General features: G+C 39.3%; 1 protein-coding gene across 3 annotated transcripts; it reads left to right on the top strand.

Moving 5' to 3' along the window:
• The first annotated feature begins 43 nt into the window (after nucleotides 1–43).
• itgb3b (integrin beta 3b) lies at nucleotides 44–22,272 on the top strand. 3 transcript variants are annotated; one of them, XM_042396848.1, is made up of 16 exons: nucleotides 44–251; nucleotides 1,142–1,262; nucleotides 2,522–2,607; nucleotides 3,425–3,629; nucleotides 3,816–4,068; nucleotides 6,461–6,623; nucleotides 6,860–7,021; nucleotides 7,127–7,222; nucleotides 8,361–8,450; nucleotides 9,037–9,171; nucleotides 11,035–11,479; nucleotides 17,203–17,425; nucleotides 17,520–17,620; nucleotides 18,600–18,719; nucleotides 20,530–20,696; nucleotides 21,409–22,272. In XM_042396848.1, exons 1-16 carry the CDS (start codon nucleotides 204–206, stop codon nucleotides 21,475–21,477), a joined length of 2,484 nt encoding a protein of 827 aa, XP_042252782.1. In that variant the 5' UTR covers nucleotides 44–203; the 3' UTR covers nucleotides 21,478–22,272. The 3 variants fall into 3 exon arrangements, with proteins under 3 accessions (XP_042252782.1, XP_042252781.1, XP_042252780.1); XM_042396847.1 differs by lacking the exon at nucleotides 44–251 and adding an exon at nucleotides 763–1,004; XM_042396846.1 differs by lacking the exon at nucleotides 44–251 and adding an exon at nucleotides 763–1,010.
• The last annotated feature ends 5,486 nt before the right edge of the window (nucleotides 22,273–27,758 follow it).

The raw sequence follows: 27,758 nt of genomic DNA, 5'->3' as shown, positions 1-27,758 counted from the left end.
TCTTGGTCTAGACCGTACTCTTTAATTTACAGACACCCAACATTCCTCCATGAGCGAGCACTTGTTGACAGCAGCCAGAAAAAAACTTCTCTTTAACGGGAAGAAACCTCGAGCAAAACCGCGGTCTAGGTGGGCGGTAATATGCCTTGAATGGAGAGAGAAAGAAGGAGTGGGACAACAACAATATCAACAACAACAATAAAATGTATAGAAAAATGTACGATGCCTTGATTAGCCTACATTGGTTTGAGGTAATATTACTTCCAATTAACAACCTATATTTTAAGGGAAACTGGTCTTAAGCCATTTAAGGCGTGTTTTGGTCAAGGAAACGAGAGAATTTTTGTCAGATTTTGTCTTTTTAATGAATATTTAATTATAAACAACAACTATGTATGTTTAATATGAAACTTTTGTAGCTGTTCTAAATATTTAAACATTTAAATAGGCAATTACTAAGACAAATCTCATTCATCAATTAATTACTTAATTTATGTGGCATTGTTATTTCATAGCAGTGATAAAATACATATAAAATATATAAGATATATATATCATGCAGCTTTCAGACCCACTGCTGTAGTTTTGGCGGAGTTCTGCGTCATTATAGGTAATGTCCACTAGTGGGCAGTGTACACTAAAGCAAACCTCACATAGATTTAATTACAGTGAGTGTTTATTTTATATCAAGTCAATCTGTTTACTTGAATAGTGGGGTTAAACGTATGAATTCTTAGCTCAACCACTACAGCCTACGTTGTCTGAAAATGAGTTGAAAAATGGCATTTATGCTCAGTTTGTGTCTTTTTTTTTCTTGTGATCAAATGTGCTTATTTATGTGTATTACACTACATGTTTATGCGATTACCACTACAAACAACAGACTTTTACTCACACCAGAGTACACAGCTGGTGCAAGACGTCACACGTTTGATGCTCAGACCTGCACTCCTCCAAACTCAAAGCTCAGGCTGGATGCTGCGCTCTTTCCCCGCCTACTACATGTAATGGTATAATAATGAGAGCTGCAGCTGGATGTTGGAGTTGGGGCTGGCTTTACGACATTTTGACTCTATTTGGACTTGTGTCAGTTGCAGTTGAAAACAGTTTTTTCTTCTCTTGAACTTGTAATTAACACCAGAGCTCCTTGGTCAGACAGGCTACGTCCTCACAGAGAGCCCGCACCAGGATGGGTGCTCTCCCGGCGCAAAGGATACTGTGGATGTGTGTTTTGATCTTCATAGGAATAACAGCAGTTTGCGGTGAGTTGTTTTGCCTTTGTCATGTGTTGCCTGTGTAGCTAATAATATTGTATATTGCAAGGGAAAACACATGAGGCACTTTGGGCAGTCTTGAGACAGGTTTTCATCTCTACTAAGAATTTAAAAGGCTGGAATTGCTTCAACCAGGATAAAATATACTTGACCTGGCAACATGCTCAGTCTGTTCAGGGTGTCACTGTTTTTTGTTTGGTTTTTTCTGTAATTGGACAGTTTTTACTTGCTTTTTTTTCCTTTGTATTTGAGGAATAATTCGGGAAGTTGGGACAGTGAGGGGATGCATCTTAATTAGTCTTAAAGAATAGGTTCACAATTTTTCAAGTCTGTCTTCAAACAACAGTCAGGTGCCCAAATGAACATTGAAAAAAGTTTTACACACTGTGATCATCATGTTCATACTGGCCATTAAATGATCCTTTTCAAATGTGATGGGGGACAAAACCCACAGCCCTCATTGTGTTAAAAATGTGCTTGATCTAAAGATATTATGATGAATCAACAGTTGGAGTTAGTTAAATCAGTTGGATATCTTCCAATGTTATTTTCTTTTTAGAATAAAAGTCCTTCTTTTTGTTTCCCCGGGCAGTGTTTCCCTGTTCAGCTGCAGTGGAACAAAAACGGAGAATTTGGCACTAAAAAGACTGTAATTTTGAAAAATATCCACTTTATATGACAAATTTGGACAGCTGAAGCTTCATATTGGCTCCAAATGAAGTTTTAAATACATTTTTGCACAGAAGGAGGACTGTGGATTTTGGCCCCCATCACTTATATTGTAAGTGCATTATGAAGGGATCTTATAATGGTCTGTGTGAACAGGAGGAACGATTACAGCAAGGAAAACCTGTTTCAATATTCATTTCGGCACCTGACTGTTGTTTTAAGACAGACATTAAACATTGTGAACCTATCCTTTAATATATCCAACAGCTGACAACTTCTCAGATCAGGTCAAGTTTTTTACTGGATTACTATGATATGTAATGCTTGTTTCATTATAACTGAACATAATGAGTAAAGAATCAATGTTGTTTTAATATTTTTTTTAATTATTTTTTTATTTAACCGCAAATCTGTTGAAGGGAGACTTTGCCAAAATGGCAGTGTAATAGGTATAGATGTCACAAAGTTACATAAAAACACATTCATTTACAACAATCACATCCAACGCAACAAAACAGAGTCTGAGTAATACCAGTGAGATCAAACATGACTATTTAATGACTCCCCTTTGGTTCCAGGTTCAAACGTCTGCACCTCCAGAGGGGCCAGCACATGCAAGCAATGTCTGGCTGTGCACCCCAACTGTGCGTGGTGCTTCCAAGAGGTGCGTTCCTTTTCCACTTCACTTCCTTCAGGCAATGAGCTTTCTGCCGGGCTGGCTGGTGCAGGGTGGCACAGATCTTTTCATCAGCCAGCTATAATCTGCTTGAGAGGAATGTATGCAGATGTACAGTAGATTATTTTTTAGTGACAACCACTTATATGTGAAAATAAAAAGCACAAATTGTGTTTTTAAGTCAAGTCTACACCCGAAATCTGAAATGTTTTGCTTTAGATTTATGAACAATCATGTCTCTCTTAGAGCTGATCATTTTTTCAAGCTGCTTCAGTGACACTGAATGGGCCGCTAATTTGAGTCCTAGCACTTCTGCCACAGTGACTGAAATCAAGTGAGTGCATGGAGTGAACCATATTTTCTAATTCGAGCTAATGATGTTGTGAGTCCATAGACTCAGCCTCCCATCCAAGTGCAAAAATTTCTCAGGATGACATCAGCCTGATTACTCTGTTTTTTTGGCTGGAAGTTCTTCATGTTCAGCAACAGTACTGGTTGAACAATGAGAAGGTGGCCAGATAGGGTGCACATTTTGATTTAAGGTGGAATTTGCCTTTAGGTCTACAGAGAGATGTTGGAGTGCTTCTTCATTCCAGGAGATTTATTTAATAGAAAACATAAAGTTCAGGGCCATTCTGGACTTTTTCAGCCTGAATGAATCCAATATGTCCTCCTGTCTCAACACAGCTTTATTACAGATGGGAATTCTACAAATAAGCAACAATTTGAGTAAATTTTTTGACAAATGTAAGTACTTCCCAATCACTGATAATGTTGCTGCAAACTGACTGCTTTTCTGCGTCAGGATTTCGGTCATGGGGTTGCTAGCTCGTCCCGTTGTGATCTGAAGAGTAACCTGGTGGCAGCGGGCTGTGCTCTGTCAGATCTGGAGTCTCCAACCAGCAAAATGCAGGTGATCGAGGATCGGCCCCTCAGCAACAAAGCAGCGGGGGCCACACAGGATGTCACCCAGATCAAGCCCCAGAAACTCCACATCACCCTCAGGCCAGGTGAGCTTCTCTATCTGCCTTTTAGATTAGTGAAAGAAGTTTCAAACATACTGAAGCAAAGACAAAATTATATTCTACTCTAGCAGGAAGTCACACAGGAAGACATGTCAGGTTGTTTGCTCTGCATTGTTTATTCCAGGCTAGGTCAACAGTATTTCCTGTGTCTTGTCTTATTCCATTTCCCAGATGATGCCAAGCAGTTCACAGTGAAAGTGCGTCAGGTTGAGGACTACCCTGTGGATCTCTACTACCTCATGGACCTCTCTTACTCCATGAATGATGACCTCTTCCGTCTGAGGACGCTGGGAAAGGGCCTGGCTGAGGCCATGAACCGCACCACCAGCAACCTGCGCATGGGCTTTGGCGCTTTTGTTGACAAGCCACTTTCACCTTACATGTACATCTCCCCCAAAGAGGCTGTGAAGAACCCTTGCTACAGGTAAAAGACATGTGAGAGGAGCTTCAAAAGTAGAAACAGTGAAACAGTAAAACCATCACAGTTGGTAAAAATGTAAAAATGCTCTACTCTTAAAGGGAAATTCCCTTGAAATTGTACAATACTACTCTATACAAGTAGATTCATATTTTAGTCTTATATGATTACATTCTTTTAGACATGTGACTTCAAAACATATTAAAAAACTGAACAAAAAAATTAGGACATTCTCAAAGAAATAGTCTGACATTTTGGGAAATACACTTATTCACTTTCCTGTAAGTCAACAGCCAGCTTAGCTTAGCTTAGCATAAAAACTCAAAGTAGGGGTAAACGTAATTAACCACAATGTGTTGTTTTTACACTTCAGTTTTTGTACAGATTAAACAAATTAGGTTTTACATGTTAATTAATGAGCTTTAGAGATACCAGTAGGCTGATTTTGTTATCTTTGGACAGAACCAGGCTAGATATTTCCAGTCTCCATTATGCTAATCTAAGCTAACTGTCTCCTGGCTCTATCTTTATTTGTAACAGACAGACATGAGAGCAATACTTTGCTTCTCATTAAATTGTTGGCAAGAAAATGAATAACTGTATTTCTCAAAATTTTGAACTATTCCTTTAAGAAGTTGGTAACACTTAATGACAACAACAATATCAAGATTAGTTTCCTTAACCTTTTTCCATGTCCGTACACAAGACTGAATCCAGACTTCTTTGTAATGGAAAGTTTATTTTAGTGGCAGCATTCTTAGATTTAACAATGTTTAACATTCCTAGTACATGCCGAGTAGTGTCAATTTCAGTGGTTGTTTATGTCTGCATGTGGGAAGTAACTTCATTATACAGATGATGTAATTTTCTTGAGGACACTTTAAACACAGTGTTGCGAAGTAAAAATGCAAGCAGGCTCAGAGTCACAGCACTTGTTAAAGGCTTACAGTGACTCCTTATTGCTTGGTCAGCTGCTCTGAATCAACCACAGGTAATCTAGCTGGAGAGCAAGAGTGTCCCAAAGCGAGCTAATGTAAACCCAGCAGAAGGCTCCTCTGAGGTTGATTTGGTGGTTTAGGCTCCATCTGGGTCATTTATTCTCCCGCTTACACACAGTCTGCTGACTCCAGGAATGTTTGGATAAGAGATAAGACAAGTGGACGTTTTGAGTATAGTACTGTACAATACAGAGTGAAAGAGGAGTCTGCTAGCAGTGCACAAGAGCCTTTTTTTTACCCGAACCAAAGTGTTTGGGGAAAGCATTGTTCATAACAGTAAAATTTACTAAAGAACAGGTGAAGCAACTCTGAACTGTTTGACCATTTTTAGCCATGCTAGCAGCAGGTCTGTTAGTTGGTCCATTTTTGGATGGATTGCCATGAAGGTTTGGACAGACATTAATGGTCCTTACACAATGAATCCTAATGACTTTAGCGACCCCCTGAAATTTCCCTCACACACCATCACGAGCTTGACATCTGTGGTTTGGGATGGATTGCAATGAAATTTGGTACAAACATTCTTGAGGAATTTTGCCCCTTAGCCTATATAGCCTAGTTGTACAAGTATATTCATATTTTGCTACGTTAAATGATCACATTATTCCTTTTAGAGATATTTCTTCAAAAGATATTGAAAAAATTTAGGACATTATTAAAGGAATAGTTTGACATTTACTTATTTGCTTCCTTGTCTGTCAAGCTACAGCCAGGAGATGGTTAGCTTAGCTTAGCATAAAGACTTGAAGCTGGGGTAATGTAAAACCACTTGACACTTTTTACACCTCGGTTTTTGTACAGATTAACAAATGAGATATAACATGTTAATTAGACAACTTTGGTGTTCCTATCACTTTATCTAGCACCATTATCAGGTCAAACATTTAATTTCTCAAAATTATTTGGTTCATGAGCATGTTGGCATGCTGATGTTAACATTCAACTCAAAGTACAACCTCACAGAGCTGCTAACATGGCTGTACTCTTAATGTCGTCCCTAAATGTCATGTAAGAAAGTACGACCCAGTGAAATACAATAGTAGGAAAAGCTGTCATGTCAAGGTGTCACCCGGATTGTAACTTAAAAATGTATGCAGTCAAGTCTGGTAATTACAATTAATATGATACAAACAATATGTAATATCAACAAAACAAAACTGGACAATATTACAACTAAAATTATTTATGTAGCCTTGCAATGCATTTTTTTTATAATTTAAATATATTTTTAAACACATAAACCCAATTAACAAAACTGTATATTAACAGTATATTATCACTAATTAGACAGCTTTTGATCATTTGTGTCTGATGAAGATGTTCAGATGAATGCACAAGCTGACATCAGCTCTGTTGATCTCCGATATTGACTGATCAATTGATCTCTCTTTGATTGACAGCATAAACACCACCTGTCTGCCCCAGTTTGGCTACAAGCACGTTCTGTCTCTGACGGAGAAAGTGGGCCGCTTCACAGAGGAAGTGAAGAAGCAGATGGTGTCCAGGAACCGAGATGCCCCAGAGGGAGGCTTTGATGCCATCATCCAGGCTGCTGTGTGCAAGGTGGAGAGAGACAGACTGAATGTGCACACACACAATCGTTTTCTCCTCTGTCACACACATATAGACTCAAAAACATGTCAGGATTTCAAAACAATACAAAAATATATTATATGATTAGAGTTGAAGGTAATCAATAATGGCTTTGCTGCTGAGGTTTTGCTAATGTGTGTCAACTAGAGGCCGAACTACATTGTTTGACCTTCCCTTCATTGTTTCATTGGTTTGATGGGAACCAGGAGCAGATCGGCTGGCGCCCTGGTGCATCCCACCTCCTCATCTTCACCTCAGATGCAAAGACTCATGTGGCTTTAGATGGTCGCCTGGCTGGAATCGTGACGCCCAACGACGGACAGTGCCACCTCAACTCTGAGAACATGTACAGCATGTCGACTACCATGGTTAGTGTATAATTGTGTGTTTGGTTTTCAGAGGCGGTAAGAACGGAAAGATTTCAGTGTTTATGTGTGCAATTGCTAACCACACCATCCCGTTTTCCCCCACAGGATTATCCATCTCTAGCATTGATCACAGAGAAGATGTCAGAGAACAACATCAACCTCATCTTTGCTGTCACCAACCCTGTGGTTCCTCTGTACCAGGTCAGGAGCGCTGCTGTTCATTCGGCATTTTATTTTTTGAGTTCAGTTCAAGACTTTCATGTACAACATACTGAATGTGCAGTCAAATTCTGCGGAGCCAAATAAAACAGAGACTAATGTTTCTAAAAAATGAAAATAAGTCAATTAAACAAATGTTTTTAAACAGAAACTGAGAAGATGACAAATTACAGTCTGTAATCATCTCATCTTGAACATACAGTACGCTTTAAACCAAAGTCCTCCAAACCTCACTGGTTTTAAAACAGAGATTCTTGGATCCTGCACTGGAAGAATGGAAATTCAAAATTAATCAGGCTATTACACACTGTTTGGACACAGCAGCAAGATACAAACTCAGTTTTTCCCAAATTGGAAACAGTGTTGAAACCAACGTTTTACATGCGTATTCATAGGCATTAGAGAGAACGCAAACTGTCATTGTTCATAAAGAGGGAGGCATGAGTTCAAAGACGGGCACACTTCTGCTTCTTTTAGGGTGTTTTTGTCAATCATGCAACTGTTAACGTTTGGTACAACGGTCTCAACACCATGACACTAGTCCAACCAGTGTGACATTACTGGTTAGAGTAACAACAATGAACTTCCCTTTATTTTCTTGCTCTGTTTTTTTTTTTTGGCATTAACTGTCCTTTTTGTCTCAACTCAGGAAAAAGTGAAAAAGTTGTTGATATTTTCCAACAAAAAAGCTTAATAAAAAATTCTATCGATGCTATAAATTGCTGGAAAATGTAATGACACATTATTAAATCATCTCCACTGATTACATAATATGTAAAACATTTTAAGTGTCATAAAAATGTCATAATAAGAATTTAATAACTCATAAGAACGTAAAAATGAATTATCCTGTCATTACCGATTGTTATCATTTGACCATCAGCAAAAATGTTTTGAAGAAACAAATATTGACTTGGATGTTTACTCATTATATATCACAAACAGGTAGAACTTACTATATATTCACAAGCTTTTAAAGTATTTGGCAATTTATGAGGGGTGTATTTTATATATATTTGTAACACATGATACATTATTGAACATAAATGGATCCTGTATTTTCCTTGACTTTGTAGGATGACAACAGTCTTCCAGTCTGTCTATCTTTCTGTCTTAACAGAACTACAGTGAGCTGATTCCTGGCACCACAGTAGGAACTCTGTCCAATGACTCAGGCAATGTTGTTCAGCTCATACTGAAGGCCTACGCTGTAAGTGTTAAACACACACACATACACACACACACACACACGCACACACACACACATACACGCACACACACCCTAGGCTAGACAGTGTTCCAGGGAATGACATACATTTGTTGACACACACCCACAGTGTCTGCGTCATACATACAGTCGAGCCAGAGTCTTACTAGAAATTCCACAGTGGCAGAGGTGTGCAGATGACCAAATGTGGGAGACTCCCTGCTTTGCTTGTTATTTATTCAAGTCTTATTATGCAGAGTGAATGAGCTGAAAATTTATACTACCATAAACCGTGGCTGTAACTTGAATGTGAACATGATGAATAAGTAGTAGGAAGCCTCAAGCACACAAATTGGGGAAAAAACAGACTTGAAATAGAACTACTTTGCATTTTCATAGTTTATTCTTTTGTAGTTAAGTGTACATATAAGTAAAGAATGGAAAAAAATGTCACCAACTTTGAAATTAGTTTTGAATAAGTAGGACTTGATCTCAGCTTGTGACTTGATTTGGCACACCCAAATCTGAAATCTTGATGCAAGTCTGTATTCTCATCTTTCCATGTGTTTTCTGCTCTTGATGTCATCAGAAAATTCGTTCCAAGGTGGAGCTGGAGCTGCAAGGCGTCCCGGAGGAGCTCTCTCTGTCCTTTAACGCCACCTGTTTGAATGGAGAGTTCATCCCTGGCCTCAAGTCCTGCTCTGGACTAAAGATTGGAGACACGGTCAGTCCAGCAAGACCTTTCCATAAGGGCCGCAAGGATAGTTTCACATTAATTCACATATTCACTACACATACAGATTACATACAGATAATCTAATACCAAAATCCAACATCAATTGTCAACATACCAGAATCAATGAAAGCTTGATATAAATACTATAAGTACACCATACAAGTAGTATATAAAATACTAAATGTACTATGTAATACCTATAATGGTCCAAGGACACAAAGCCAGTAGTTTGATATACTTGAAACTTGCTGGGAAACAGTTGTATCACTATATGTTTACTAGTGTTAATAGTCTCATCCTCTGTGTATTGTCACAATTAGCAGTTACACAATAAGCAGTTACATTGCAAAAAGCATTCTTCTCAACACCTTTTCCATTTAGCCTCCAAGATGTATTTTCTTATGATAAGAAAAAATTCTTGATGAGATTCATTCTTATGTTCTTAGTGTAGTTTCCACAGTTTCAGAAATTTTGTAGAAATTATGTCAATATCCTGCAACAAGACTGGATAAAGCAGACTGCTGCATGAAGTATTAAAAGAAGTACCTTGTAAGGCAGCTGGATTCGCGAGATCACAAGATCACGCAAGAATCCATCTTGTCAGGCTTCAAGCTATGTGCTTGTGTCCGAACCACCGCTGGTTTGGACCAATTAGTATCCTATGAGGATTCTCGCGTGATCTTGCAAATCCAGCTGCCTCGCAAAGTAAGACAGTGATAGATAGTGATAGACAGATGGTTCATCCAGTCATTTACCAAGTATTTTTTGAAAGTGCCTGTCCTTTTCCAAACAGTTTCCATGGACAACCACTCAGATGGTTCTGTGTAACACTGAAAGAATAAAACAGGATTTAAAATCCCCAAAGAAATTGGTGTTCATAAGAAAATAGGTTCAAATTTCATGCCTACTTTTGCACCTTCAGTCAATATGTATCTCTATGGATTAAAAATACCAAGGGACTAATGGTGGTCATGACCACTTGATTGCAAAAATAACATATCAGTTAGTTCCTTGTACTATTTTTCATTGTTTTTTTTGTCTCTTTCCATTTCCTCTCTTGCTGCTATCTACAGTATGTCTTCAACGTGGGTTTTTCCCACGTTAGCTCATGGTGTCAAAGAGCAAATGGCAGAAAAAAGTATATCAACGCTGTCTCTGGCCTTGTCTTTCTTAGTTGATGTTTTCTTGTCTTTCTGTCCTTTTTCTATCAGCTCTGTTTCTTTCTTTAACAGAGCAATCTGTCTGCTTAAAGAGTTCCCTCCTCTTCCCCCTCTTTTGCATTTTTTCTTTATCGCAGCTTCTTTGGCTCTTTTCCTCATTCTCTCCTCACTCCAGGTGACATTTTTTGGCCTCCACACATTTCTTTTTCTCTGCCTAAGCTCTTCTTATTTTCTCCATATATGGCTGTCTCTCCAGATGTAGTAACTGCCCTTTTTGGACATTTACCAGATTGGGATGTAATGCTGAATGAACAATTACTTTGACCAAATACATATGGAGACATTGCCTATGTCACGTCTTTAAGCTGTTTCTTGTTAAAGGAGCCTACAGTGAATAAACAATGCTGGAAATTTGAGCAGCTATTAAACGAACATTGAGTGAGCCATTTAAGTGCGGTTACATGTTATGTAATATACACCAGAGTCATACAGACACATTATTTCTGTACTAGCCACAAAACATTTGTCACACTACTGTATCTACACATATACACTTCACTATGTCTTGTGTGTATCTGATTTTGTAGAATTAGGATGCAGAATCTCTATGCCATGAAAAAACATTAAAACTAAATACTTCTTTCATCCAAAGTTTGACATGTTACAATGTCTCTTCCCTCCTCTCATCCAGGTCACTTTCAGTGTGGAGGCCAGAGCTCGTGGTTGCCCCAAACAGAAGAAGAAAACCTTCATCATCAAGCCTGTGGGCTTCAAGGACGCCCTCTCCATCACCGTCACCTTCGAGTGCGACTGCAAGTGCCAGACCAAAGCCCAGCCCAACAGCCCAAAGTGTAACCATGGCAACGGCACCTACGAGTGTGGCATCTGCTTGTGCCACCCAGGTCGTTTGGGACCACACTGTGAGTGTGCCGAGGGTGACTATAATCCCACAGAGCAGGACCGCTGCAGTGGACCAGCGGGCTCCGGAGGGCCCCAGTCTGCGATTTGCAGCGGCCGCGGGGACTGCGTGTGTGGCCAGTGTGTGTGCCACAGCAGTGACTTTGGCAAAGTCTGGGGCAAACTGTGTGAGTGTGATGACTTCAACTGCCTGCGCTACAAGGGGGAACTGTGCTCAGGTAAGATTGTGACTTTATGAGCTAAACTTACAAGGAGGCAGAATTTTTTGTCTTAAAATTAATTTACTTGAGCATCTTATGCTGTCAATCAGAAAATCAACTGACAATGATTTCAGTTATCAATTATTTAAGTTATTTATCAAGGAAAACAGGCTAACATTCACTGGTTACAGCTTCTAAAATGTGAGGATTTGCTGCCTCTCTGTGTGTTATATCTAAAATTGAATATCTGTGGGTTTTGGACTTTTTGCAAACATCACTGAGATTTGCTGAAATTCATTTTTTTAATCTGTTATGGACCAAATATTTGGCATGTTATTAGAAAAAAAGAATGCAGGCTAACAAATAAACCAGTCTTAACACTAATCTTAAATTGCAGCCTTATAAATGAGTATTAAAACATGACATTTTCCTTGCCATGTATAAGAAATAAATAAAATACAGAAGAAGAAGGCCACTTCAGGCAATGATGTGGCACTGATGGCCTTCTTCTGGCCCGAACAAAATGGATGTGAGCCTGAAATGGCCCACATGTAAAATAGCAAATACAGCCAAAGTATCCCGAATCAGATGTGGGCCTTTTTTAGTAAAGATGCGGTGTTCTCAGGTATTTGTATTCTGGATGTGGGGGCCAGTTCTGGTTTATCTGGTTTGTTCTTGGTTGACATACGGCTTGCATGTGGCCCAGATCTGAGAAACAGGGGTGGACCGCCCAAGTGCCATCATTCCACGCGGTATGTGGGCCGGCTGAAAGTGCCAAAAGTGTCGGGTGTGGGCCGGATCTGGGCCAGATCTTGCCTGGTGGAGCCAGGGAAAAAGCTGTTGTAAATTTCGCTGTAGTACTGTTAATATGTCACTTTATTAAGTTTTAATATTTTTTCAGGCAAGAAAGTAACCATTTAGATTGCCAATATAGGGTCTGTTTTCGGAGATATGAGGAGAAGCTGATGACCGACCGATCGACATGCATCGTCATCCCGGGGCAGAGTCAGACTGGCCGTCGGGAGTGGGGGCCGGTCACTATGTGGGCCACTTAAGCAGCCCATTATACAAAACAAGAGCCTCTTATGTCTTCTCGCCCCTTGATGTCACCAAACATTTAACCTCTTGCTAAGACAGGCTTCTTAACTTTGTTTGGAAAAAACAAGGAAAACAAGGAAGTTATGTCTCTAACAGAGGAAGGTCTTAACATTTTGGACTCTTCCTCATTCAATCATACTATAAAAATTGACAGGGTCAAAGATTTCTAAAAGATTCAGATAGCATTTCTGTTTTAAAAAAGGTAGGTGGTCTTAATTGTTTATTAATGTGCCTTCATGCTGTCAGTAAACTTCTTATCGTCATTTTTTAACAACAACAACATTTTGCTTGTAAAACAGCTGTTTAACTGTGAAGGGCTTCTGTATTAATATGAAGATTTTATAGAGGAATATAGTGTTCCTGTCTCCCAAAGTGAGTAATGAATGCACTGTCAACAGGCATTATATGCCCATCACGTTGCTTATCACATATATAATATAGAAGACAAATGCTATTTTTGTAATTATATGGTGGAAATGCTAGAACATGTGTTTATTCAGTGTGTACATGTGACAATGTTTAGGGATGATTTTCAGTTGGATCTAAAATATATTTCAGTGAGGAAATTTTACTAAAAAAACATGGTTTGTTAATAACAATCCTAATTTCTCCAGCGATGAATAATATGTCAATAATTTTCTTTTACATTTATAGAATGAAATTCTTGAAGAAGTTACCATCTTATATTACATTTAAACAAACAGATCTAAGCATATATCTCCCAACATTTCATACACAGTCCAGCCATATACTAGGTTTTGAGCTAGTCTTGTTTAAGAAAAAATGCTGGAACAAAGTCTCTTGTTCCAGCTTCTTAAATGTGAATATTTTCTGGTTCCTTTAGTGTTCTATGATAGTAAACTTAATATGTTTGGGTTGTGGACTGTGGGTTGGGACAAAACAAGACATTTTAGGTTACATCTTGGGCTTTGGAACATTTTTTACCATATTCTGACATTTTATATAGACTAAACGACTAATCGTTTAATTGAGAAAATAATCAACAGATTAATGGATCATTTTTTTACAGCCGTACTGTACATACAGCTTATTAAAGTGTGATGTGGAAACCTGAAACCTCCAGTGCACTTACACAGAGAATTGACTTTACAATGAAGCAGGAGACATCGTGTGTCAAGTAGTCAGGAGCAGTACTAGTATGACACTGAAGTAGGAGACTGAAAGTAGAGAGGAGGTTAAAATGGCCCACACATTATCCTATCATCATGTCCATTATGTGTGTTTCTGGTAGAGAATGTGTGTACCTTTTTAGTCAGTGCAGGCAGTCCTCTTCACCACACTGACTTGCCACTCACCTCATCTGGGAAGAATTACATACAATAACAACTCCTTTCTGCCCAGGACATGGGCTCCATTCACAATAAACATATGGTGCGGTGCGTGTATCGTGTGTGTGTGTAAGCTCAGGTTGTGTGTTTGTATCAGCCAGGCCAAGCTTTTGTACCACCTAGTTCAACAGGATTCATGAACAAAGATAAAGCTTTTGCAAGTTTGACGGTAGCTTTCTCTGGTCAGAGGGGACTCTCACCTTCCTGAAAGTTTCTCCATCGCAGTTGAGATTTCTAAACAGTGGGAATGAGTTTGTGTTTGGTAATTGTTGAAAGCTTTAACTACTCATCTTCTAATATTTTAAGGAGACAGTATGTCATCAGGTCAAAGCACATGATGTTAGCCAGATGATGTTTATAATTGATATCTGTTCTATGAGTGACTTTTTACTGTGGGATTAGCTGTGTACAGTAGCTGTTAGACAATACATACAGTAACCTGTCAGTCTTTTTCTGTTAGCAGTTCACTTGCTTTAAGCACAGGCAGTTTTTATATATTTTCTTGCAAGAAATCCATAAAAATAAGCTTACCATTGAATAGACTTTTGAAACATTAAGATTTGACTCGCTGGCATTTTGTTTTTCATCCCTGAGCCCATTTAATACCTGACAGTTGGTTTTGGAAATGAACTGGTTCAAAAAATCTTGGTTCATGACTCGCAAAGGAATAGTTTGACATTTAGAAAAAAATAAATCATTGTTATCATTAAAATTACTCATATTCTTGCTGAGAGTTAAAACAATACTATTCTCATGTCTGTACATTAAGTATGGAGCTAGAGCCAAGAGGTGATTAGCTTAGCTTAGCATAAAGACTGAAAGCAGGGAGAAAAGGCTAGCCTGGCTCTGTCCAAAGATCTAAAATACACCTGTTAACACCTCTAAAGCTGACATATGAACTCGTAGTATCTTGTTTGTTTAATGTTTACACAAACAGTTTTGGAGAAAGGTAGGGTAGCTATTTCCCCCCTCCTTTATGCTAAGCTAAGCTAATCACCTTCCGACTTTAGCTCTGTGCTGAACACGCAGTCATGAGAGTGGTATTGATCTTCTCATCTAACTCTCGAAATGTCAGACCATTCCTGTAAATACAGTATATGGCAAGACTAAAATCTCAGAGACAGGAAACACAAAGAAAGAATTACAAGAAAATGACAAAATTGCCCCCATAAAATGCTAAGAACAGGGAACATGTAACCAAAATTAACAGGCCTTTATTACAACTACTTTACTTAATCAAGACAATTCCTCTTAGTTACTGATTAGTAGTTAAATGCATGAACTGGTATTGCTGAAGGGATATTTTAATCGAACGCTGCTAATTGCATAACACTGCTGCTTTCCTGCCTCATACTTCATTGTCAGACCTCACATATATCTCTCAACTCACTCATATATCTGCTGCACTCAGACAGAAATGTTTTGCTGTATTCCCCAAAGCCCATAGATTAACATGAAAATACCTTTGTGCTTACTCATTGGCTGGTGTGGTGTTAGGCTAAAAATAAACCCATGTTTGGTCAGAAAAGGGCCAAGTGGGGGTGTATTGGAAATGTTCTGAGTATGTGTGTGTAAAACATGGTCTGCTTGTTTTGTAATACCTTATTCAGAGCAAGAGCCATTCTTCTTCCCCCGCAGAATGGTCTAATTAGAAGCCAGTGGTTCTGTGGTCAAGTGGTAAGGACAGTTTGTTCATAGATCATCTTTTATCCAGTCACACTGCTCCAAGTGGTTTCCTGTATTATTATTTATCTGGGCATTGTGTTGTGGTGATAGGCTGCAATGTTTTCTGCATTGTCACTCTCTTATTGGCATGCACACACATACACCGCGCACAAATTCACTCAGACACACTCTGAATCATGCAGACAAAAATAAAAGCCCCCTAGACACCACAGGAACACAATGAAATAGGTTTTAGATTTCCAACAGTTGCAGAAATATGACTTACTATTTCTGCTTTCCAGTGTTTGGGAATAAAAGCCAAAACCTCCATACTTACAAAGCTGAGAAATGTTTTAGCAACCATAATTTGTCATATTGAAAAATGATGGTTGTAACACTTGGAATGAATGTGAATACATTTGATGAAAACCTTGTGTCCTGTGATGCTAGCTTTTTATGCACTGGAAGAAATAGCCTTGCAAGGTCAGTGTGGACTTTTATACAGAGAGTACAACATAGGCTTGTGGTAAATTCACTCATTTAAAACGCTCAAGAAGCAACGGCCAGTCATCACAAAGTCATACTGAGCAGCCAAACATTGTTCAAATTCGCCACAGAGTTTCCAAAATTTCTTAAGACAAAATTTATCAGGCTGAATTTTGGGAAATGTGTATAAAATAGTGGACAAGACATTTCCGTTTGATGGAACTTTGCAGCCATAAAAACAGAGAGTCTTGATGCTGAATATTTCCATTTAAACATTGTATAGCTTCAATGAAGAGCTGGAACAAGCTGAAACCAAATATACTGCATACGATACTGTCAGATCAAGTGAATAAGATGATTTTAAGACCCTTAAAGTCACTTAAAGGAGAAATAAAAAGGAATAACAGTCTGTTGAAGAGTTAACTGATCATTTTACTAAAAATATGAGCTAATATTAGCTCATTGTTTAAAACAAATGATGCACAGCCATTGAAATTACAATCAATTCTACCACTAAGTACTCTCACCTATGTTCCTTACTCTTTCTCAATTCCCACCACTCCCTCATTTTCACGCAGGATTTCTCTTGGTCACATTGTCCTCCTCCCCTTTCTTGTTTTTTTGCTTCCTCTTTCACTTTACCACCCTTCCTTCTTTGGAAATAGAAGTTATAGCAGTATATAAAACAGCAGTAAACAGCTATATCAGTGGCTTTGCTGAAGAGCATTCATATTAGGGCTAACACATTAAACTTTTCAAATCCACAGTCGTAGTAGTAGTGTGTTGTACTATCAAACAATTTTCAAACCACTGTGTCTAAGGATAACAAATATATCAGGATGAACAGTGTGTAAATCTGCACATAATATTCTATAAGACATTTCAAAATTTTAATCCAGCCTTAAACAATGACATCTTCAATTTGAATATTTTACTCAAACTCTGATATATTTCAGTGTAGCACTGGCACAAGTAGACAGCAAATATCAGCATATATGATGTGCAGAAAACCCTTGTGACAGAACATCAAAGTGGATATTAGGAAAATTAGAGTTCAAATTGTTGGAATGGCATGGTTGGAATTTTAACCCTCTATGCTATCCTTTTTCTCTCCTCCTCTATCCTTTCTTGCGTCCCTCCCAGGCCATGGTGTCTGTAACTGTGGCTTCTGCCAGTGTGCACCAGACTGGCAGGGTGAGAACTGTAACTGCTCCAGACGTACTGACACCTGTATGTCCAACCTGGGTCTACTCTGCAGTGGCAGGGGCCAGTGTGTGTGCGGGGCCTGTGAGTGCACCCAGCCCGGTGCCTACGGGGCCACGTGTGACAAGTGCCCCACCTGTCCTGATGCCTGCACTATGAAGAAGTGAGTCTGCACACAGACACATATACACACAGGCTTGTCGGGAAAGCTGCTTGAAATGAACTGATGGCCTGATTGATGTCTTTTCTCCTGGCAGGGAGTGTGTGGAGTGTAAGCACTTCAAGAGAGGCAAGCTGTTTGTGGACAACACCTGCTCTCGTATCTGCAAGGATGAGATTGAGCTTGTGGATGAATTAGGTGAGACACCCAGCTGACCAAAGATATACAGTACTAGTCAAAAGTTTGGACACACCTTCCCATTCATTTGAATGAGAAAGTGTGTCGAGACCTTTGACTGGTACTGTATAGTTGTCACACACCTCAAAGGCCTCTTAAATATGAACAAAAACTCTTGAGAATTTTGCACTTATAAAATTCCAAAAAATAGCTCTGTAATCTTCACAGCAAACTTCCAGAGAATTGCAAAGCCCTGTTCACATCTGGTGATGGAGGCAGATAAGAAACCTGTGTTGGACATTTTCTCAGTAGTTATTAAAGACAGAGCAAAACAGAGCTAAAAAAAGGCAACTGTTCGACTTACATTCATCAGGGGGGCAGAAACACGACTCTAAATGTATGTCAATGTTGTTCTTTGTCTACTGGAAGTGTAAATAAGCACCTTTTTGCTAACATGTTCACTTCTAAGGTGATAATATGTCAATGTTGTGTTTACAGTTTGTTGTGCTGCCTCCAAGTGGCCCAAAAATCAATTAAAGTTGCTTTAAAGTTTTAGAAATACTGTATTCTTCATGACCAAAAAAGATATATTTAAATGTGTGTTGTGGAGTTTACATTTTGTGTTACTCATTGAAACACATGGTGTATCCTTGATACCTTGAACCACGTTGAATGCATGTCCTTCCTCATAAAACATTTGCCAAAGCAGATTTTTTTGATCATTTTAAATTCTGCATTTACTGTACAAGTAACTTGCTTGTTGTCTTCTTCTTCACTGTCTTTGTTGGCACATCGCTGCATTTGTAGATCAGTGGAATAGTGTGAAACCATCTGCAGGAATGTGTATTATGTAACCTGCATGAATAAATCTAGTCATGAGAGCAAACAAAGGAGGGACCCACCCATAAAAACAATATCTCCACAACGCTACTAGTGGTCAAAAAACTCCATTATGCTTTGACTAACTGATGTACAATTTTCCTTTTGCTCCTCAATCCAGTGCTTCATGATACAAATGCTGTGAACTGCACTTACAAGGATGAGGATGACTGTGTGGAGCGTTTCCAGTACTACGAGGACGCTAGTGGCAAGTCCATCTTGTATGTCGTCAAAGAGCCAGGTAAGATATGCTGCGTGAACCATGTCACCAAAACAAACATTGAATTATAGTAACAGTGGTTCAGATTATATGAGGGAAGCCAAAGTCACTGATAAAATTCATCACCACAAAAGCATCATGATGCAACCTATATTTGTTTTTTAGTATATTAGTATCCTAGCAAATCTCCTCACCTTGCTAAGTCAGCGTGCTTTTTCTTCACTCAAGCAGTTGTCACTTCCCTGCTGCATGCCCTTCATCTGCTTGTTAAATGGCCAAAAAGAAAGAGTGCGGGGCAGTAAAACAGCCTTTTAATGACCACCAGTGCCCGCAGAGAACGTCTGTCCTGTGGGTCTGCCTTTAATGAATGCGTGTGTTTAATTAAGACACAACTGGGTAGCAGAAAAGTACACCAAAATTTGCCTTGAACACAGTGCACCCCGCCGTGTCAAAGAGGGTTGTAAACAGCTGCCCAGCTCCTTGAGGAACCTGCTGACTCTACATATCCTCAAGAGGAAAGCAGCAGAGGGAGAGAGAGGAAACTAAGTAAGCAAAAGAAAGGGATAGAGAACATTTTAAAAAGAAAACATGAAGCTGTATACAAAGGAGAAAGACACAGGAGGGGAAGATGGAAAACAATTAGAGGAGGACTAAGCATTTCTCTCATTTAGAAGTTAATAAATAATGTGGCAGATATAATCTTGTAGCACCAACGTGACATGATTTGTATGTAAGCAGTAATGGTATAGAGATCAAAAGGGTCAGTTGAAAAGCAGGAAACAGAGCAAAGTAAGAAAGAGGGAGAGAGGAAGGAGTGAAGCTTTGATGTTGCCTGTAAAAGTTCACCCTGGTTGCCCCACTAAGTTACCCAACACTTAGCTATCCATACACCCATGTACATACAAGCACGTATAATCAAATGGTTAGATATACAAGTGTAAAGGTAAGGCATTTTTGCAAGCAATGAACAAAATGAACTGTTGCCAGACTTCAGTTAATGCTCCCAGTGACCATGAACACAAATCTCACCCTAGAAAAGTGTAGCATCGGCACTGAAAATGGGGTTTCAAATGTTATTTACACAACTGTTGAGATGATGATGTGACTGGTTTTCTCCTGAAACTCCTGAATTTGTGAACAACTATTTAAATTAGATGTTGTCGGAATAAAATGAAGGATGACTCTGCGACTACAGTACTCTCGCTCAAGTTTATGCAGAATTTTAATCGGTGGATGTAATTTTGGAGAACATCAACGTATTTGGGAATAGCTAATGATGGGAAAAAATGACCAAGGAATGCACAAAAAGCAATGTGTTTTTCCAGTCTGGTGTGGGAAGGATACATGTTAGTGACTTTTTGAAAGAGAGGACTGTCAGTCATGTGCTGTACAGCCTAATGAAACTATGCAAATCAAATTCCTACTGTGTCTTGCCAGACCACAATGAGGGAAAGATGATTTGTGGCTTGGTTATAATAGGTTACTATTTTCCACTTCAGCCCATCCTCCTCTGAGCTTTTTGGTATTTAACAGCCCCATTATCCCATATCTGCCCTTGTTCTCTTGCATCACTTCATAAATCTGATAGCCCTAAAAAAGCACCTGTCATTTATTCTAGATGGAACCACACCACCTTGGCTTCCTAAAGCACACTCTTGAATCTGAAAAGTAAAAGCTTTTAGCAGAAGAAACATCAAATTCATGTGCGTAAAGGAAGCAACAGAGAGGAAACAGCATTATGAAATCAGACTTCCTCTGGCCTGGCCTTGGGCTTATCTTCTCCTGTTTGTCCACTTTCCTCATACCTTTATCTCTCCATGCTTCCATCCAGACTGCCCCAAGGGTCCAGACATTTTGGTGGTGCTTCTGTCAGTGGCAGGAGCCATCTTGTTTCTAGGCTTGGCGGCTCTGCTTATCTGGAAGCTGCTGGTTACCATCCACGACAGACGGGAGTTCGCCAAATTTGAGGAAGAACGCGCTCGTGCCAAGTGGGACACGGTGAGTGACTTCAGCATGAGGCGGCAAATGCGTGTAAATACTCTGATGTGCTGTACTTGGAAACTAGGAATGTGGTGTTTGTTCAATACCAAGATCAAGGTAGTTATCTTTCAGTTAGATTGAAATTAAAAAAAAATCCATGCCCCTTTATTTTCTAACCAGTTGTAATAACAATTCCTCCTTTTTTGGACTTTTTGAAACACACAAACATGCCTGCACTTTCATACACACAAAAGGCCACACAGGCAGTCTCTCTCTCTTGTTTTCTGAAGATGTTTTCTATTATTTTTGTGGCCTGCTGTTACTCCCAGCTGAACAAAAGGCAGTCAGCGGAAGGGCTGGGTTTAAATTTGCTAACGCTAATTAGCCTTCACTGGTAATAGGCCTCTTTGTGGCCTCAAAAACACCCAAATCTCAAAGGACTGAAACCACAAAGAATCATAGTAGTTTTAAGATGCTCAGTGAGTAACGGAAGTGAGAACATGAGCCAAGGCCAGATACCAGAAAGAATGACATCATGTGCGTAATGAGATGGAGAGATTAGATGACATGTTATTTTAATTTCAAATACATGTTTTCCAAATTACCTTTTTAGGTTTTCCCTGCAGGTTTTCTCTCCTCTTGAATCACAGTCAGAAAAGCATTTCTTATTTATTCTCTGTCTGTCAAACTCGCCTAAACTCACGTCTCTTCGTGTGTATTTGACTCACAGGGACACAATCCTCTCTACAAAGGAGCCACTTCCACCTTCACAAACATCACGTACAGAGGAAAAGACTGATGCTACTGAACAAGGATGAAGAATGAAGGATGAAATAAACTTTTACTGTCCTTTGTGGGAAGGCACAGAATCATGTGCAGGTCTCTACTGTCACAAGACAATAAATGATAATTAATTATTATTTTTGTAAATATGTAGAAATGATTCTGAGGACATATTTTATCAGGGATTTGTCATAAACACCCATTCATACTACACTGAGACATATGATATTGTTTTGATTTTGTGTGAATGACTAAGAACTGTTGTGTTGGCAAAAATAAAGGTTTAGTACACCCAAATCACAAAACAGCATATTTACATACTTACCCTTGCTGTGTATATACTTTTTATTTTATTTGCCCCTGTTTTGCATATCTCTGAAGTCACCATAATCCCGAATTGGGGGCTAATGGAACCTAATTTGCTCAAACCATCCAAAAATTGCATGTGAAATGGTGGGAAAATGATGGATGGTGGAAAATAGCATCAAAAAAACTATTGGCTGCAAGATCTGTGGATTAATAAATCTTTCCTTGGCAAAATAAAACAAAAACTATATCCACATGACTGGAGGCACTGGGGCCAAGTGGGAAAAAATGACAAAAAAGTGATTTGGGTTAACTTATCTTTGAGGTTAGTAGAAGAACTGAAGGGCAAATAATCGTATGCAGAATGTACATCATTTCCTGATTACAATGTTGGGATTTCCTGTTCGCAGTACTCAGTAAGACTATGGTCAGATAAACTGTCCTAAATGTAGTGATATTCTACAGAAAGGATGTGGTTTGGAGTAAAAACTGTTAATTCACTGAAACCCGGTGTAGCCTCTTGTGTGGAGAAAGATAAGTGTTTTCCGTTGTGTACAGTGTTACTATATTATAACTAAAATATGTAGACCTATTTCATTCTTTCTGTCTGATGAGGTTAACTTTACAGCCACATAAGGTCCAGGTGTGAGATGTGAAAGACAATGGCTGGGCCAAAACATAATTTAAAATGAATAAGTAGCTGATTACAAATTAATGACATATTATTTTTAGATACATTAAGCAAATGTGACACTATTCTAAAAAAAGTCAAATTTTGAAAAGAACCTCTTAATGACTGCCAGGTTTTTAAATTTACAACAGTGACCAATTTCTGCTCCTTTTCCTTCCTTCCTTTCAATTTTTTAAAATGCCTTTAAATGCCTTTAATTAGCTCTTTATAAAACCCTCTCAATATTTGATTATATATTAGGCTATTTTGCAGTCTGTTAGTGGCAATCAGCCCACTTGGGATGCACATCACTCAACATGAAGGGCTACTGTAATTAATGCATGAGCTTTAATGGCAACCAGGATTTTCTAATTAATGACTAAATTTAATTAGTATTAGTAATCTCATGCACAGATTACATTACAGAAGACTGAGATAGAAAATCAATACTTGTTTAAAATGATTTCTATTCTGAATAAATGATTGTGCTGTTGTGCCAAGGCTGTCACAGGAGTGTGCAGGGCTCTTTGTCAGCAATGCACTGCTTCCATCTCCTGGACTTAAACTGCAAGTATACCATGAAGTAATTCATCTGTCCAAAAGAATGACACCAAGTACACAAGATGAACTATCTCAGATGACTTATTTATTGTACATGGATCAGTAAGTTCAGAAGATTAAAGCAGTGCATTACTGACAAAAAGCCTTGCACACTCACAAAGCAATTAAATTATCAGTGCGTAAAATGCGCACGGCGCCTTTCTCAGTTTGGAGACACACTTATCATTCTTCCTGCTGTGTGATGACTACATGCATCTCATAAACACAAAAGAAAAAAGATGCACCACAAACAGATGTCAGAAACAAACAGAACAGTTGCAGAAATACTGAAGTTTTTAGAAAATAACATTCAGTGACGTGAATGATAGGATTGGTAAAACTTGCCATTAACCGAACCCATTGAGACTTAAGCATGTTAAAAGTTGCATTTAGAAGTAACTTTAGTCACTAAATTTTAAAACAAAACAAAAGAAGCAAAACTCAACAAAATGAAAGGTGTTTTAGAGAGGTCTGTGTGTCTTAAGCCACACTAACTGTGGCTTTGTTTTTTGCTATCTGTGTTGTTTGTGCACGGCTTTAAGATGTCCTGTATACAGACAAGCCACTAAAACCACTATAACCTGCCTAAGCATATAACTACATTCTTCATCAAGGTGTGGCTTGGTCACGTTCTCTTATTTGGTTTGTTTAGGTAGTGTAAGAGTGCAAAACTGGTAACACTTGTTGATGATTCAAAACACAGGCTTAAGTAAAGTATGACTACTGACTGACTCATATCGATTTTATACAGGGTGTATCATGGCAAATGTTGCTCACTGTAAACAAGTGATTAAGTCACGTGAGTTTGTGTGACTTAATGGATAAAGTACCATTTAAATGAGGCCCAGCTGAGACCAAGCCCCCTGTTGGTCACAATAGCACAACTCACATCTATGCTCATAACTAACCAGTCACTGATTTCACCAAATATCACAAGCAGTTTAGTCACAGAGTTAAGAGTTTAGAGTTGAATATTTGAGAAAGTCAAAGCCCACCTTTGTTGAGTTTTCTTTGAAAGGTAGAGTCTACTGTTTGAGCAGAGGAGTTTCATTTTTGTCTACTCTTAGAGGAGACAGTGCAGCTGTTCACAGGAAGACTGTGGTCTCCTCAAGTCCGCATCTGCTGGCCCTGAGAGTCATATCTGAGCTCTGTGCAGGTTTTGAGGGTCAAACTATTAGATTTGATAAAGCCAAGAGGAATGTGAAGAGGTAGAAATTACCTGTTGGAGCAGAGGAAGATTTTTTATTTTTCAAAGAGCAGACACTGCATGTGTTCAGAGTAGGACTGCAAGGTCTCCTCAAGTCAACATCAGAAATTAGCCCTTAGACTCATTGCTGCCAAGGTTTCAGTTGTTAGCTGCCATAGAGAAACCTGACAGACAGAGGTCAGCATCCGGGCAAGAACCAGGAATATCACCCAGGAGTCCTCCCAGTAAGAGCTGCTGCTTTGGACTTGTGGCAACCAGCAGCTTAGACAGTTTACACCTTGGTGCAAACAGGCAGGCAAAATAAGTTGTTGCTTTGATGATAGCAGGAGGTGCCATCAGTAACGCACCAGTCATTGTTTTACTGGGTTGCTATTTTGGACAATTGCTGGTGTCCAGGTGTGGCACCATATACAATAATCACCGCCTCAAGTACTTCACAGCAACATGCATGCTAATTAGTATATGCCCCAGTGTCTTTAACTACAACATGCTGCGAAGCAATCCCCTGCCCATTGTGACTAACCTCCATGGTTATGGTTAATAAACCAACATTGTTTGTTCAAAACAATGAACAAAAGCTCTGTAGGAAACTAAGCTGCTCTGTCACTTAGCTGATTAGTTAAGCTAAGATAGACCTTTTTCACGGCAGACATTTTGACTTGTCAAGTGAAAGATTGCTCTATTCCATTGATTGTCCCAGTAAGCCATGTCAGTGAGTGGACATGCACAACAAAATAATGTAGCAAGGGTCTATTAATATGGGTTGAGCCAAATGCTGCTACTTGCTAAATTGAACCTTCTTCTTTTGGCTGCTTCCATTAGGGGTCACCACAGCGGATCCTGTCTTCTGCATCTTCCTCTGTCGTGCCAACCACCTGCATGTCTTCCCTCACCCTATCCATAAACCTCCTCTTTGGCCTTCCTTTTTTCCTCTTGCCTGGCAGCTCCATATTCAGCATCCTTCTCCCAATATAACCAGCATCTCTCCTCCACACCTCCAAACCATCTCATTCTCACCTCTCTCGCTTTGTCTCCAAACTGTCCAACCTGAGCTGTCCCTTTAATATACCCGTTCCTAATCCTGTCCATCCTCTTCACTACCACTGAAAAAATTAAACTCTACCACCACCTGTCTTTTCATCAGTGCTACCACCTGCAAACCATACAACATGGTCTCACTACCCTCTTGTAAACTTTCCCTTTTACTCTTGCTGGTACCCTTCCGTCGCAGATCACTCCTGACACTCTTCTCCACCCACTCCACCCTGCCTGCACTTTCTTCTTCACCTCTCCTCCGCACTCCTCATTACTTTGAGCAGTTGACTGCAAGTATTTAAAGTCATCCACCTTCGCCACCCCTACTCCTTGCATCCTCACCATTCCACTGTCCTCCCTCCCATTTGCTAAGATGTATTCCATCTTGCTCCTACTGATTTTCGTTCTTCTTCTCTCCAGTGCATTCCTCCACCTCTCCAGGCTCTCCGCAACCTACTCCCTACTCTCACTACAGATCACAATGTCATCTGCGAAACATCATAGTCTACAGAGATTCTTGCCTGATCTCGTCCATCAACCTGTCTATCACCATTGCAAGCAAGAAAGAGCTCAGAGCCGATCCTTGGTGTAATCCCACCTCATACATATCCTGCACCACTCTTACATACTTCTCTGCCACTCCCGACTTCCTCATACAATACCACACCTCCTCTCAGCAACCTGTCATATGCTTTCTCAAGACCCATAAAGACACAATCCAACTCCTTATGACCTTCTCTATACTTCTCCATCAACATTTTCAAAGCAAACATTGCATCTGTAGTGCTCTCTCCTGGCATGAAACCATACTGCTGCTCACTAATCATCACCTCTCCTCGTAACCTAGCTTGCACTACTCTTTCCTTTTATCCTTCTTTAATGTCCAAGTTCTCATACAACTTACCATATGCCCTTTCCTTAGCCTTTGCCACCTCTCTCTTCGCCTTACACCACATCTCCCTGTACTCCTGTCTACTTTCTTCATCTCTCTGGCTATTCCAGTTCTTCTTCACCAACCTCTTCCTCTGTATACTTTCCTGTACTTCCTCATTCCACCACCAAGTCTCCTTGTCTTTCTTCCTTTGTCCAGATGACACACCAAGTACGTTCCTAGCTGTCCCCCTCACGACTTCTGCAATTCTGACTTTAAACTCAGAATTCGGACTTTAAACTCAGAACTCAAATAAATTTTTCACATGTGGCCCTAATCCTCTTCCTTAGTCAGTTTTCCATATGAACACTAACAGAGGGTTTCCTCGCTGTAATTATTCCTCCTGTTCAAACCGGCTATTAAAAGATCCCCTTCAAATGCGATGCAGTCTGAGTTAGTCATATTAAGTAGATATCTGCCATATTTACTGTCTTTTTTATCATCAAATTCCCTCTTTTTGTTTCCTCAGACAGTGTTTCCCTGTTGAGCTGAGGTGGAAGTATAGTTAAAAAAAAAGAGGGACACTAAAAAGACTGTTATGTTAAAAGATATCTACTTGATTTGACTCATTTGGACTGAAGCTTCATATTAGCTTCAGATAAACTTTTAAATACATTTTTACACTGAAGGAGGCTTGTGGATTTTGGTCCCCATCACTTACATTGTAAGTGCATGATGAAGGGATCTTCTAATGCCTAGTATGAACAGGAGGAATGAATATGGCAAGAAAAACCTGTTTCAATGTTCATTTGGCCACCTGACTGTTGTTTTAAAACAGACTGGAAAAATTGTGAACCCATCCTTTAAACTACAGCTAGGCTAATGACAGAGTCAGCAGCTCCCTATGGTTCACTACACAGGTGTTTTCACCTTCTTCTCAGGGGTTTGAGGATGTGTACTGGCTGTGGATTCCTGACACCCCTGTTGTGTTAATTCTGTCATGGCAGTACTATTTCCATCTATTCTTTTCTGATTTTTGTGACCTCAGTAAACTACCAGCATCACTCCACACATGACAACAAATCTAACTGGCAAAAGTAACCAGCCCATTTTTCAGGAATATGTTCCTTTTTATGTCTGTAGCACATATGAATTGATGTATTGTGGCACCCACAAGCCACTCACAGACAGGAGGTTCAAACGCTGTTAAGGCAAAGACGAATAGAGAACTATGTTATATTAAAAACACCAATTTTTATTATACAAGAATCTTGTTGAATACAATTACTTTGAGCACAAAACGACAAGTAGATTGGCAGTAGTATATTAAGGGTCAAACGCACCCCATCTGATGACAACAGCTTAACAGGGCAAAACAGCACATAAACTAGTGCAAGAGGAGCTCACAATCTATAATGTGTATATATGGGCACTGTGCTCTATAGTACCAGTAATAGTATAATCAACTAATGCTGACTTCCTGGGCTAAACGGTGATGATTAGTATTATTATGTTTAATTTTTCACCATTTGCAAATGTGGTTTAAATGCCCTCAAACTGAATCATCAACTGTTAGTTGATGGATACCTTGTCAGGTAGTGCTTAAAG

This window comes from Thunnus maccoyii, chromosome 20 (assembly GCF_910596095.1).
Source record: "Thunnus maccoyii chromosome 20, fThuMac1.1, whole genome shotgun sequence".
Classification (NCBI taxonomy): Eukaryota; Metazoa; Chordata; class Actinopteri; order Scombriformes; family Scombridae; genus Thunnus; species Thunnus maccoyii.
The sequence above is the reverse complement of the archived record's forward strand: the minus strand, read 5'-3'. Positions and strand labels throughout refer to the sequence as shown.

Coding starts and splice junctions, on each gene's coding strand:
- itgb3b (XM_042396846.1), top strand. CDS start 780: ATGGCATTTATGCTCAGTTTGTGTCTTTTTTTTTCTTGTGATCAAATG. Junction 11,480..17,202: donor CAAGGGGGAACTGTGCTCAG/GTAAGATTGTGA, acceptor CGTCCCTCCCAG/GCCATGGTGTCTGTAACTGT. Junction 17,426..17,519: donor GATGCCTGCACTATGAAGAA/GTGAGTCTGCAC, acceptor TTCTCCTGGCAG/GGAGTGTGTGGAGTGTAAGC.